Source organism: Leucoraja erinacea, chromosome 4 (assembly GCF_028641065.1).
Source record: "Leucoraja erinacea ecotype New England chromosome 4, Leri_hhj_1, whole genome shotgun sequence".
NCBI lineage: Eukaryota > Metazoa > Chordata > Chondrichthyes > Rajiformes > Rajidae > Leucoraja > Leucoraja erinaceus.
Window position 1 is genome coordinate 107849798 of NC_073380.1, and position 14923 is coordinate 107864720.

At 39.6% G+C, this 14923-nt stretch overlaps 1 protein-coding gene across 1 annotated transcript in view; it reads left to right on the top strand.

Annotated features, from left to right (window-relative positions):
* Positions 1–14923, top strand: part of rims2a (regulating synaptic membrane exocytosis 2a) — a 684525-nt gene that overhangs the window by 359443 nt on the left and 310159 nt on the right. The window contains exons 18-21 of the mRNA XM_055634901.1: positions 4361–4432; positions 5201–5360; positions 8529–8642; positions 10508–10573. Of these exons, the coding sequence (XP_055490876.1) occupies positions 4361–4432; positions 5201–5360; positions 8529–8642; positions 10508–10573 (412 nt within the window). The remainder of the gene's footprint in view (positions 1–4360; positions 4433–5200; positions 5361–8528; positions 8643–10507; positions 10574–14923) is intronic.

Below are 14923 nucleotides of genomic sequence, written 5' to 3' on the forward strand. Positions count from 1 at the left end.
TTTAGCCTTCCACCTGAACAAAAGATCCCTGGTCTGCTCTGCCATCAAAGGTTAAGGGCTCTATGTTAACCTCAAGAACATTCCAAGTGGCTGAGGTTAATCTGCGCTGTATCACATAATTTTCAGCCAAGCACAGCTTTATAAAGAATCCAGGACAATTCTTTTGACAGAGAATATGAGACATAGAAACATAGAAACAGAGTGTTTCAGAGAGACAGAGTGGGTTCTCAATTTGTAAATATTGTCAACATCTTCAAGGTCAAGCACTTGTGGACTCTGCTTCATCTGTTCACTGCCAAGTTTTTTGTCACTATTGGCCGTGACCCGAGTATATTCGGGGGTGGTACTGAACAGGTTAAAAAGCACTTTGTGCTCCTTGCAGAAGCTGTTTGTGAACTGTAAGGGCTTCCATTCCCTCAGTGTTCAGGTAATGGAGACCCATCTTAATAACTTTGTTCAAGTTCAAGTTACATTTATTGTCACATGCACCAGTTGGTACAGTGAGATTTGAGTAACCACACAGCCATACAAATAAAGAGAACACAATACACGGTAGTATTTAACATGAACATGCCATCAATGTTTCCCACTGTGAGGGAAGGCAATAAAGTTCAGTCCACTTCCTCATTGTTCACCCGTGGTCGGGGCCCACGAACCCTCCGCAGTAGCCGCTACAGACGGCCCGATGTTCAGGCCCTCTCACCCATCATGTTGACACCTAGATGTCCAGGGACTTTGGATATTTTTTTCTTATACAGTCGGCCACTTAACATACCTTTGAAGTCACATTCACATTCAATAGGTTGAAGAACAGTGCTATCCTTTCCTTCTATGGCTATTGACTGCCATCCATTCACCAGTCATTGCAGCTCGCTACTCTTTTAAAGCAAGGCACAACAGCATGAGGAGCTCATTAGGGGCTACTTTTGGCCTCAAATCTAAGCTTTGCTCTATGTATTATGCCACACTACTCTTGAGAGAGAGAGAGTGCTGACATAACTTTAAATGAACAATGCTGGGTTGTTGGAGAGGTTAAAACTAGAATACAATAATTAGTCTACAATAACAGGGTGGCACGGTAGTGCAACGGTAGAGTTGCTGCTTTACAGAATCGGAGACCCGGGTTCGATCCTGACTATGAGTGCTACCTGTATGGAGTTTGCACGTTTTTCCCTTGACCGCGTGGGCTTTCTCCAAGTATTCCGGTTTCCTCCAATATTCCAAAGACGTACACGTTTGTAGGTGAATTGGCTTGGTGTGTAGATCGTGTACGGGATTGCTGGTACGGACTCGCTGGGCCGAAGGGCCTGTTTCCGCACTGTATCTCTAAGCTAAACTATGCACTCGTCTCTAGGAGTCATCAAACTTTTTTATTTTTCTTTTGTTTTCCTTCACATTTTTTTCCAGCTAAAATAAAAATACTTTTTCAACACCATTGGTATGAAATATTGCTGGTGATACTTAGTTGCAAAATAGCAACATTTTGAAAAGGATTTCCCCTCTAACCATGTTATTTAAAGGACTAACAAACAAACTGTAATCTTTGTCCTCACTCAGAATTTTAATCCCCTACGACCTTACATGTAAAGGGCCTGCCTGTCCCACTTTCATGACCTAATTCACGACCTTTTTTACTCGTGGACATTTTTACTCGTGTTGAAAAACGCCCCGACCTACTTGATGTCACGAGTACCTACGACTAGCATCACGGCCTGCTACGACCTACCTACAACCTCCTACGACCTTGTGGCGACCATGCTGTGAGTACGAGTCAAGGGAAAACTCGGCAGAGGTCGTGAATTAGGTCGTGAAAGTGGGACTGGCCCTTAATCTTGATTGTGCCAAGACTTGTTTGCTCGCAACCTCGACATTCAGGATCATTCCAGGCAACTGTTGCTGGTCTCTGCCACCTACTCACTGCTGCAGGGAGTTGATCCCAATTCCATGCTCAAGGACAGGAGACTTTCCTCTACTCTAACGTCGTTCAGCAAGAGTAAGCAGAGTGGGAATGGGCACTTGCTGGGTTCCTCCTAGCTACAGATATGCAGGTTATGGTGGGTGGGCAGGATATTCAATGCCTCTGATATTCTCAAAGTACCAGGGAGACAAAGGTGTGCTTCTTTCTCTAGAATGTGATACCTTCCAGACCTCCACTGACTCTCTACTTCCCGATGGCTTCAATGTGTTGTCAAAGCTAAATCATCCTTCTGCTCCTGAAAGAAACTGCTGTCTTTCCTCACTGAAAATCAACTTGTTACAGACTCATACTTGGCAAAGCTCTGATGGATTTGGCCTGAGATTCCATGTTGATACAAAACCCGATTTAAAGCTTTGGCAGCAGAGACTGTGTCTATCGGCTGATGCATTACCAAAGTGTGGAACAATGCCTAGCATAGAAATGAGTGCCACTTCTAAAGAAGAAATTATGCTCCCCTAGCCCTGCGCGACCTCATGTGACACAAACAATAAAGGATTCTTACCCCAGCCCCAGTTATCTTGTGCATTAAATCTTCCACACAAGGGACTGCAACCAGCATTTCACTATGTGTCATCACCAGTCTTTTCCTGAATGCTTCACTCTCATGGTCCCCATCTGATTCCACCAAGGCAGTCAGTACTCATTCTCACCTGGTGACTTGACCCACTGGGTTTCTTTTTACCCTACCTAATTACAATACTCAAATTTCAGATAAAACCGTTCTCTATGTCCTTTGGTTCTTGATTTTGCTTTTCTAGTTTAAAGACTATGACCATTCATGCTACTTATTCCTCTCATGATTTTATACACCTCTGTAAGACGACCCCTCAGTCTCCTGCACTCCAAGGAATAAAGTCCTAGCCTGACCAACATCTCCCTATAACTCAGGGCTTTGAATCGTTGCAAAATCCTCGTAAATCTTCTTTGCCCTATTTCCAACATCCGTCCTATAGCAGGGTGACCAAAACTGAGCGCAGTACTCCAAGTGCAGCCTCACCACAACAACCAGTACAACTGTAACATAGCGTTCCAGCTTCTATACCAAACGCACATGTCAGGATTTATCTATCCAAACCTGGAAGACTAAATTACTATGAATTTGGACTACTAGGTGGCAATGCCCAATTACATGGGTAAGTACATCTTGGACTGGTACAGTCTTGTTGCCGAGCTAGGATGGGCTGAGTACCGGCTGCTGGTGAAACGGTTACTCCACCGCATTGCTGGTTTTCACAGGGAGTTCAGCCGTGGAGCCCAAACCTATTGTATTCCTCAGCATCATGCCAGAGGACACATCTCTCCCATCTTACCCAAAAATACCTGAATAGCTTTTTGCAACTTGAAGATTTGGAAAAAAGAGTTCAGTTATTCTTTGTTTTACATCTTTTATTATACGGTCAATTATTTATCAGCATTTAATTATTTTTTTAAATTTGAGAACATGCTTATTGTTTTACAAATTATTTTGAGTAATTATACGAAAAACATTTAAAAACATTTGCAAAGAAATGCTTTGTAAAGAGCTTGGCTCTCACCCTTGTGTCCAGTCAAAGGCTTCCAGGGTTCTCTAGTGTTAGAATTCAGCACTGCACTGTCTGAGGTCTTCCTGGTGTTATGGCCTTGCGATGCTTTGTGGCTTAACATAGGGGTCAGTAGGCTGAAGAGGATTGGATCCCGACATAAGTGCAAGGTTAATACAGGCATCGGCAGAGCACAAGCTGGGTGAGTCCAGGCAGCGAGCCAAATCAAACACTATTTAGCTAATTATTGCAGTTGGCTCTTATTGAACAGATCATGTTCAAACAAGAACCACGCTCCCTGTGTGCCCTGCATATATGATCAAAGGATAAGTTGATATTAGGACATTTTAAGGAGGTTAAGTGAACAATGGGTGCCAACATTCTTTCCACATCAGATCCCATTCCATCACAGTCTGCAATCTAGCAAGTGGGAGAGTTAAAATTTGGATCTCCACCCCAATGTTTAGTCCCCCCCCCCCGAAGGACAATTCTCCAAAAAATAATCAATAATGTCCAAAACTAATGACCAAAATTCAGAATCCGTAAAATCTTCCCATCTCCTGAACCCTCACATATTACACTTCACAAATAGTAGCACTAACTACCATGCTATGTAATTCGTACAGAAACAATATGCCTGATTAATGAGACCTCCAGGTGGAACATAGGAACAAGGTTATTGAGCATCATTTTAATTTTAGATTTAAAAAAAAAAAAATCTATTTTTAATCTAGTTACATTTTAGCCCTGGAATCAAATCTCTATTTTCAGTAACTTATGTTTTACTTTTTGTGGTTACAGGAAAAAAAATACTTGTTGTGAATTCTATTCTTTGCAAAATGTAACTTTTTCTGAACTTTAGGATCTCAACGTATCAGTGACAGCGAAGTTTCCGATTTTGACTGTGATGATGGAGTTGGTGTCGTTTCTTCAGGTATGAAAGCCAAAGAATTCAGTGCTCTCTTTCCTCCCCATTTCTCCCAAAACCATCTCATTGGCATTTTCAATCAAAAGCAAATCTTAATTGATTGCACCAATTTCTTTTGCGCTCATATCCAGAGCCAACCAAGCAGTTAGCGGACAAAAATGCCATAATTGTCCTTCCAAACATAAATGTTTTCCAAGCACAATACCTTCTAAGCCTATTAAAAGTCAGCTCATGCAGAACTGAAAGTAAATTAGATTTCAAACAGAGGAAGCTAATGGCCTATGCTACCTCCCAGAACAGTGTGATCATTTTCAATTTCTTGTGGATTGTGTGTGTGTTTTGTGATTAAATGTGGTTGGGGAGGTGGGACACTTTGGCTGATGATAGGACGATGTAGGTTCTATACCGCGAGCATTTTTTTTCACATTTACTCTCCAAAGATATTTTTTATTTGCTACCCTAATGTCATGATTTTTTTTTTTGTAGAATGAGGAAAGTATGTATAAAGTCTTTCTTGGTGGAATTATTCTTTGGAAAATGTGGTAAATGTAAAAAAAGCTTCAGAAATAAAGCTTTGGGTAGGCGTTTGTTCTGGGACCCCAGCTATACGCAACTGTAGCTTAATAGGACTGTGACAAAAGGTAAAACGTCATATTAATAAGCAATGGCTGTTCAAGCCTCAGCCAAAACAGATTTCTGGCCCTCTGTATTTTTGTGCAAATTAAAAAGTGCATATATTCTAAACTGATTTTACCTTAATATTTTTCACTTCAGATTATCGTCACAATGGGAGAGAGACTCAGAGTTCTACGTTATCTGTTCCAGAGCAAGTAATATCATCAAACCATTGTTCACCATCATCAGGCTCACCACATCGCGGGGACAATATGGGCTGGACCCGTTCCCGGTCTCCCAGTGTTCCCCCCTCTCAAAGGTAGGGTTAGGCATGGATGGAAAGACATCTGTTGCTGTATTGGTGCAGATGTGAAAGGGTGAGATAAAAATAATGAAATGCAATATGTTTTGTTCATGTGAATTTTGACCCCAGAATTCTGAATTCTGCCAGCTACTTTCTTTCATTGGCTTATTGAGCAAATTAATGATATGTTAATACCCCTAAGTAGAAATCAGTAAGAGGAAGCCTGAAGCAGAGCTTTACTCAAAATGCTGGAGTAACTCCGGGGCAGTATCTCTGGAAGATATGGATAGGCGACGTTTTGGGTCGAGACCCTTCTTAAGACAAGCTGTAGTAGGGGATGGGAGATAGCTGACAAAAGAGGTGGGGCAGGATAAGGCCTGTAAAATGCATACAAGTGAGAGGTTTTATTGGAGATGGATGGACAAAGGCCAGAGATGAAAAGAAGACAAAAGGTAATGAGAGAAAAAGAATAAATTGTGAAGCCAGAAGACAGGATATAGGTGGAGGGGAAGGGAAAAGGGGGATGGGACGGTGGGAGAAATGGGTACACGTCCAAGTGGGGTACAGGAGGAGAGGGGGGTAAACAAGGGGAGAGGGTGGATTGTTACCTAAAATTGGCGAATTCAATGTTCATAATGTTGGGTTGTAAGCAACCTTATGTTCTGCTTGGGTTGCTTCCAAAGTAATGGTATCAATTGGAATGTGTGTAACAATCCTCTGCCCCCTCTTCCCACCTGGGTGCATATCCATTCCTTCCACTGGACTGCCCTCCCTTTCCCCTTCCTGTATACTTCCACCTATATCCCTTCCTCCAGTTTCACAATTTACTCCTATTCTCTCCTTATCTTACAGCCTTTTGTTTTATTTTGACCTCTGGCCTTTGTCCACCCATCTGTTAATATGTGCCCCTCCCCCCACCTCCACACATCAGTTTCGAGTCTTGTCACATCCCCACCTCTTTTCTCAGCATCCCCCCTTCCGCAATCAATTCGAAGAAGGAGCCCAACCCAAGACATCACCTATCCATGTTCTCCAGAGATGCTGCCTGACACGCTGAGTTACTCCAACATCTTGTGTATTTTATTGTAAAGCAACATCAGTAGCACCTACTGTCTACAGAGCTTTTCTCAGCAGCAATAAACCTTCATTAACAAATCATATGGTACTTAACTACAATTTATGACATGGTATTAGGTTGATGGAACAATAGCACAGCATTTCAAAGTCAAGTTCAAGCTTCTTTACTGTGGTATTACTGTGTTCTTACTCAATCAGAACCTTCTGTCCTTTGCTTGTGGAATTCTAAATGTTATTGCTACCTGAATGGAAGCTACTAGTTAATCCATTAGATTGTGGAAAGTTTGGTTTTCTTCTCAAATTCTTTAAAAATAACTTGGTAATTAAACAGTGCCACAGAGTTCAGTTGACAACAAAATCGACCATCTGTACATCTTTTATTCTGCAACAGAATATTTCCTCAGGTGACATTACATTGGGTTGTGACTGTCCCCATCCAATAAAACTGACTCCCAAAAATTAATTTGCAAATTCTATTCCGATAATAACTGGGAGCTTTATTCAGCCAGTATGCATCTTTGGCTTGAGTGGGTATATTCAAGCTTAAGTATGTACACTGCCCTCTTCTCCCACTGCCTCACTCTCCAGTGACCTCTGCCATGCCATTGAGATGGCAGTGTTGCCTTCTAATAATCTTGAAGTTACATCCAAACATTCTTTCGTAGAAATCCAAATTTAAGTAACACATAACAACAAAACATCTCCCAGATCTTTGGTTTCCTCCCACACTCCAAAGACGGACAGGTTTGTAGGTTAATTGGCTTGGTAAAAATTGTATACATATAAAATTGTCCTTGGTGTGCGTAGAGTGGTGTTCATGTGCGGGGGTCACTGGTTGGTGTGGACTCGAAGGGCCTGTTTCCGCACTGTATCTCCAAGCTAAAGTAAACTAGAAAGACATTTTGCACAATTGGGGTCATGGGAAAAAATGGATTGTTGACAGAAGGTCATGAGGTTCGGTGAGGAGTTCTTTGTTAGGAAGTGATAAGGTAATGCCAGTCCAGGTTGTGGTTGGTGTGCGACAAGCAAGGAGGGAATCAAATAGGTCGAAACATATAGAGCATGTAAAGTGATTGGTTTGAAGAAGTAAGGTAGATACAGTTGAATGGAGAGAGATGCATTTCGTTGTCTCTGTACTGTACACTGACAATGACAATTAAAATTGAATCTGAATCTGAATCTGATCTGAGAGATGATGGGTGTGATTTCTCAGGAAACAACAATGAGCTACCTCGCTTGAAATGTTGGATGCCACAAACTCCCCAGCAGCAGCCCAGTAAGGTTTGGCCCCATGTAAATCATTCCAAAGCAGGGGTGAGCCAGACATCAATATTTGATGCAAGTGACTTCAAAGCATGTATTGCTCATTCCTGTATTTCACAGCACTACTCAACAGCCACTATAGCTGAACATGTTACTTGGTCAGTGGTCATACAACAACAATTAGGAAGTGTACTCGAAGCAATTTCACATAATGATTTGTTTTTTCATGAATTTCAAACAATAGACAATAAATTCATTACACTCTACAATGAAACATAGAAACATAGAAATTAGGTGCAGGAGTAGGCCATTCGGCCCTTCGAGCCTGCACCGCCATTCAATATGATCATGGCTGATCATCCAACTCGGTATCCTGTACCTGCCTTCTCTCCATACCCTCTGATCCCCTTAGCCACAAGGACCACATCTAACTCCCTCTTAAATATAGCCAATGAACTGGCCTCGACTACCCTCTGCGGCAGAGAGTTCCAGAGATTCACCACTCTCTGTGTGAAAAAAGTTCTTCTCATCTCGGTTTTAAAGGATTTCCCCCTTATCCTTAAGCTGTGACCCCTTGTCTTGGACTTCCCCAACATCGGGAACAATCTTCCTGCATCTAGCCTGTCCAACCCCTTAAGAATTTTGTAAGTTCTATAAGAACCCCCCTCAATCTTCTAAATTCTAGAGAGTAGATTAAACCTTTCGTAAATCCATGCTGACTTTGTCCAATGATTTCACCACTTTCCAAATGTGCTGCTATCCCATCTTTAATAAATGAAGATCTTGGGCATGGTACCTTAGCTTTTTAGAAATCTGCTACTGTAGTCGATTTGTGTTTTGCAGAGGCTCAGAGTTGGGTCCTCGAAGCAGTCGCTGTTCCCCTCAACAGTACAATACAATCAGCAGAATGGATAGGCACAGGATGCTGGATGACCACTTTTCTCCAGAGAGGGAAAGGTAATTAGAAATTATCTTGTTTTTGTACTCGGGGAAACTCTGTGACATTTTTAAATATAATATGTTCTTGATGGAATTAGACTATTATTGATAATAATCAAATATAGATACCTAACACTTCAGGCACTTCCATATTTACTATCCTTGGAATCTGAATGTAGTGCGTAACTTTTTGATTCAGGATGTTTGTAATCACAATTAATCTTGTGTAGATCTGAAAGTGAGAGCAAAATTACCATGTCACAGCATAGGTTTTAGGATAGTCTGATACTAAAATACATAGCTAATATTTGTTTAAATGAAGTCACATATCTTAAAAAATATATATATGAACAGTCTTCTGATCTTGAACTTTTATTCAGCATTATATCTGCATCAGAAATAGTTTCAGTGATGTAATATATTAAATCATTTCATCACTTGGTTCTAAATTGCTATTTATTCACATATACCGGTAATTTTAAATTCTTAATTCTTAATCTTTTGTGATTTTTATCTTGTATTCCTGAAATATTTTTAGATTTTTATAACTATGCAGAACAATCGAGTGTTTACCTTCCTTATAATATCTGCTGTATGTGAGAACTGAAATGTTTTAGATTATGTCAAGAACACTTTTGAATTATTTCAGGCCTTCTCAACCAATGCAGAGAATGGATATATTCTCTCAGTAACTAGTGGGGTCAATAAAGAATAATTGTCAAAGTCAGCAGTTTCAAAGAGAAGTATTAGGTGCTTGTGATTATTTCGTCAAATAGTCCTTTTGAAGTTGCAGTATATTGTCTGATTGGAAGCATAGTTATTGGTTTGAATAAAAGGCGAATGAAGACATTTTAATGTTCCTTCTTTACAGTTTCCTTACCTTAATGGCCTCGGCTTTTTCCATCTTTGCTTTTTTGTTTTACATCCTCCCCGAGCCCTCTGCCACAAAGCATACCTGGGCTTTCTCCTGCTGTGAATTATTTGGTAGGTTGACCTGTGTGACATCCTCCATTATTAAGTATCCTACTTCCTGTTTAATAACACCCAGATTGTGTCACATGATGCAATGCACTGGAAGTCAAACTGACTGAATTGCAAAGTGGCATGGCTTGGTTTTATATGACTCTGGATGTGGTGAGAATCAAGTCTTTAGAAGTATTAGCTAGGGGAGGTATTTTCAAATTCAGAATGTAGAAACAAAAAACTGCAGATGCTGGTTAATAAAAAAATGATACAGAGAGCTGGAGCACTCAGCGGATCAGTCAGCTTCTCTTGAGAACGTGGATAGATGATGTTTTGGGAAACGGAACACCTGGCCAGTTGAGTTACTCCAGCACTTGTATCCTTTTTTTTACCTTCAAATAACTCAACTTCAGAGGTCTAGTATAAATAGCTGGTAACAAGCTTGTTTCCAATCTAAATGTTTGTGTGGAATATTGTGTGGTACAGTAAGATTCAACTAATTTGTAGGTTTTTCTTGCCGTAGATTGGTTAAGTAACTATTTCTAGACTGCTTTTGCAGGCTTTGAATTACTTATTATTAATCTTGTATTTAGAGGAATTTATAAAGCAGGGTTCTCGTGACTTTATTGTAGGATTAGTTGTGTAATTTGTGCTAAACCAAATGCATTATTGCACAAACTTTCTATCACATTTTAAAGAAAGCTGGTTTTACTAAGCTGCTGGAAGGCCATTAAAATTCATTTTGCTGCATTTAAGTTCTTCTTTTGCTTTTAATAATGGACTATAGTCTTTTCATACACACTGTTCATCACCTTTCTCTCCATTTTCTTCCCTTTTCTGCTCTCTGCTGCTGCTGACCTCTGTCTGCTTTCTTCAAATGCCATACATTTCTCTTTTCCATTCCCTCAACATCGCTGCAGTCAGTATCTTACACTACCTCGGTCCAGACACAGTCATGTCATCGAGCATCATCACAAGGATTTCAGGTATACTGTAACATGGGTGTGTTGGTGTGTTTCATTGGTGTGTGACTATGCATGCATAGATATATCAGCGTTATGACTAAGGATGAGCACCTGAATCAAGTCAAATTTTACATTTAAACTGGAGTCGTCATCGATGGATTTTCCAGCTTTGAAATTTGGCTGTCAGATGAAAAAGAGGTTGCCAAAGTCTTCCAAAGCTGATTTGTAATTGAGTGCACATTATTTCCAACGTGGAATGTTAGGTGCTTGGCAGATTTCCCACTGGTAGACTTACAAAGATTAATCGTACTGTTTCATCACTTAACACTTAGCAAAGATTAATAATTAAGATTTTAATTGGGGTTTCAATACTATCTCCCCCATAACATCTGGCCATGAATTGTTGTGGATAGCTTGATGGATTTGGAAAAAATAATACTTTCACATAGGGAAATGTCACAAAATATTTATAGACATTGAAAATTGCTAAAATATTTGTGTTGAGGCTTAGGGGGACCAAATTGTACAATTTGCAACACTAGAGCATCCACTCATGTTGCTCATCCATAATTATGGTTTATTGTGATTTTTTTTTAGCACTTTTGTAAGCTTGAAAATAAATGTTCATCATAGTTCTGTCAAAATATAAGGTGAGATTTCAATTGTCTCTTCTGAAGGTTTATTTTTAATTGTAGAGAATTGTTTAAGAATCATAGTGGACACTGATAATTGGAAATGGTAAATTTGATCTAAAGCTGAAAAGGAAAAAGCCCATAGACTGAACTTTGATGTTAGATTAGGAATTAACTCGTGTTTCCTTTCAGAGACTGATGGATTTGCCACTGTATTTAAGAGCAACGTTTTGCCCAAAAATATAAGCCAGATCACAGTTTATTGGAAATGCTAGAATATTTTTTCAAGGCATGGTAAATTTCATCCTTATTGTGGCAACAAGAACTATGAGGTAGTTAAAGCATTCTGAGTGCCGTGGCATTTTTTTCTTTCAACTATCCGCTCGTATTGCAACTCAACCTTCAGCAAGACCCAAAGCTGTACAAAAAAAAAATCAATTTATTCAAATGTAATTAACCGTCTACTGATGTTGCTATTTCCTTCTATTGATTCTTCTTTCATATTATTATTTTAGCAGTAGTGCTGGTATATGAAGGCATGAAAGAGTGAAAATGGTTAGGACAGTATTTGAGTGATAAATTGAGGAACTGAATTATTATCCATGTATACTCTGGGCTGGGTCATGTTGGGTCAGGTGCACCAGTCAAAATCATCTATAGTATGCCAATATTGACAGTGATGTGGGTCTAATGTAGGGGATGTATTTCACTGGCCCCCCCTAGAGTTCAGCTTCTTGGTTTAACGGTGACTGGCCCTCCATTGGTGAAGAAAGTTAGTCACATCCCTGAGGTGCACCTGACAGATTTTGACAACCAGTAAGACATGTGATAGAAGCTGTGTAGGCTGCACAACATTTAACCATATAACCATATAACCATATAACAATTACAGCACGGAAACAGGCCATCTCGGCCCTACAAGTCCGTGCCGAACAACTTATTTTCCCTTAGTCCCACCTGCCTGCACTCATACCATAACCCCCCATTCCCTTCTCATCCATATGCCTATCCACTTTATTTTTAAATGATACCAATGAACCTGCCTCCACCACTTCCACCGGAAGCTCATTCCACACCGCCACCACTCTCTGAGTAAAGAAGTTCCCCCTCATATTACCCCTAAACTTCTGTCCCTTAATTCTGAAGTCATGTCCTTGTTAAAAAGTCTTAATAGTTCTATGACACTTGTATATATTTCTAAAACTTCTTAAATTGAACTGAACATTTTTTTTAAATAATGTTTTAAAATATTTTTATTTCTAATGCTTGTATGAGAAATTAATCACCAAAAAACGGGAACTGCTTGAATAAGCTTTCCTGAGATGTTGCCTTAAATAAGATAGTTTCAATTCATCTTAATAGGAAGAAGAAAAACATAAAAATGACCACATTAGACACAGGGGTTGGACACTCGAGTCCTCTCCACCAATTAATTAGTTCATGGCAAAACTTTTTATCTTCAAACTCTGCATTTCCTTCTGCTTACAGTAATTCTCCATCCCTTTATTGAGAAAGAATCTGTTAATTTCTATCTTAAAAATATGAAAGATTCTGCTTCAATTGCTCTTTGAGGATGAGTATTCTAAAATTTATTAAGCCCCTGAGAGAAAAAAATATTCTCATCCCATTGTTAAATGCACCATCTCCGGTTTTTAAATGCAAAGCTCGATCTAGATTTCCCACAAGTGGAAACATTCCGTCAAGAATCCACAGGTGTTGAAATGTTTCAAACAAATTCCGTCTCACTCAGTCAAGCCTGTCTAACCATTCTTCATAAGATAATCTGGCAGTCCCACGTTTAGTTCAGTAAACCTCCAAACTTATTTACATCCTTCCTGAAAGAGGAGACCTATACGGTCCTGTATTTCAGATGAAGTTTCACCATTACCCTACACAAATGAAATATACTTTTGCTCACATTAAAGGATAACATTCTGGGAGCTTTCCAAATTACACGATGTTCCTGCCAACTAGCCTTTATGTAATTATGTACAAGTATAACAGATCCCTCTGTATCCCAACGCTCTGCATTTGCTCTTTGGTTCTTCCTGCTATTGGACAATTTTTCTGCATTATTGTCCATTTGCCAGATCTTTTTCAATTCAACCCATCCCTTTGTAGCCTGTTATCCTCTTTACAATACAGTTCTTTATTAGCTTCATGTTATAAATAAATTCATTAACCATACATTCAGTGCCTTCATCCAATCCAAGGTGCATTAGGACAAAAGATATGAATCCGCTTCTAATTTCTATTCTGGTTCCAGGTTGCTATTCTTTCCTGACATTTCATGTAATCTTATTTATATCTTCCTTTCCTATCCTTCATTAGTTTCCCTGCTAACTTATTCTTGAGACCATAAATCCCAACGTTGTGATAACACTGAAATGGAGAGATATCCTTGTATCATGAAATTTGTTTCATAAGGACGACATCCATTCATACTGCTCCCTTGGTTATCTTCTCATTCAGCTCCAAACCAATTAGTTTGCTTTCCTGATCTTTATACTTTTTTTAATATTGTGAAAGTTGCTCTTCATTAGACAGCTACAGTATTTCTCTTAAGATTTTCACTGTACCTCAGGCACGTGACAATAAACTAAAGTGAAACTGGATAATTAATCCACATCAATCACCCATTTACACTGCTCCAACCAGCACTCATTATATTCATCCACATTCTCATCAGTAACACCTACTTCTCCCAGCCTCTGATTCCATCACTCAGCTGCACACTGGCAACAAGTTACATGGGGCAGGTTCCCCAACAAGGTAGGGATGAAAGAAGAAAATCAGTTGCAAGAAAAATGTAAAACTCCATACAGACAGCATTGGAGCTAAAGACTGATTGCTGGAAACTTAGGCAACAGTTTTTCCAGTCTCTGCCACTTCGCTGCCCATACGCATAGTATTGGTAAATTATATTATTGGTTGAAAGTCCGGGGTGAGGGAAGACAGTTTTCTGGATATATGGAAGAATTCTCATATTTATGCAGTCTCGGTTGTAATTGAATTGGAGTATATGGTTTCATGTTAAGGTTAAATGAAAGAGGCTGCCTTTGATGATATAATATTACCTTGGCATAGTACGTGGATTAATTACCTAATTCCATGAATGCATGCCCATCACCGCAAAGCAAGCATGCAACCATCTGCCATTGAGTTCATGGCCTCATGGTGATCCTCAGTTCCAAATGGAACTGCTGGTATTTAGCCTTTCTCAGGAAGGGCAGGTGGTATGAACCATCTGCCCTGTGACTGAGTTCTGATCATGTGAGGTTTCCCAGCCATTGATCTGGACAATCACTGCTCTGATCAGATCTAGAGTGGGTTTCACAACTTTGCTTGTTTTAATGGGGGGTCAGTCTTGGAGATTAGAAGGAATTAAAGGTAAGTTATTTATTTTTTGTTTATTTTAAAGCTTTAAGTTATTTGCTGTGTTTTAATGTATTTAGAATTTTTATTTTTTAACAATTTTTATTGTATTGATTATTTACAGTGATTATGGTTATTAAGTGTCTCTGGACATTTTGTCAGCTTTGACACAAGAGAAAGATCTGCCACAGTCTTGCATTATGTTACATTTTGTTCAGGTGTTCGAGCATCAGGATATTAGCATTATCCCAGCTCAGGCATACACACATCTAAGACCTCACTGTACCTTACCAGATGCCCACTGGATGCAGAGTGTCAAATTGATTAGCCTTTTGCAATTGGCTTTGATAAGTGCTGGCAGACA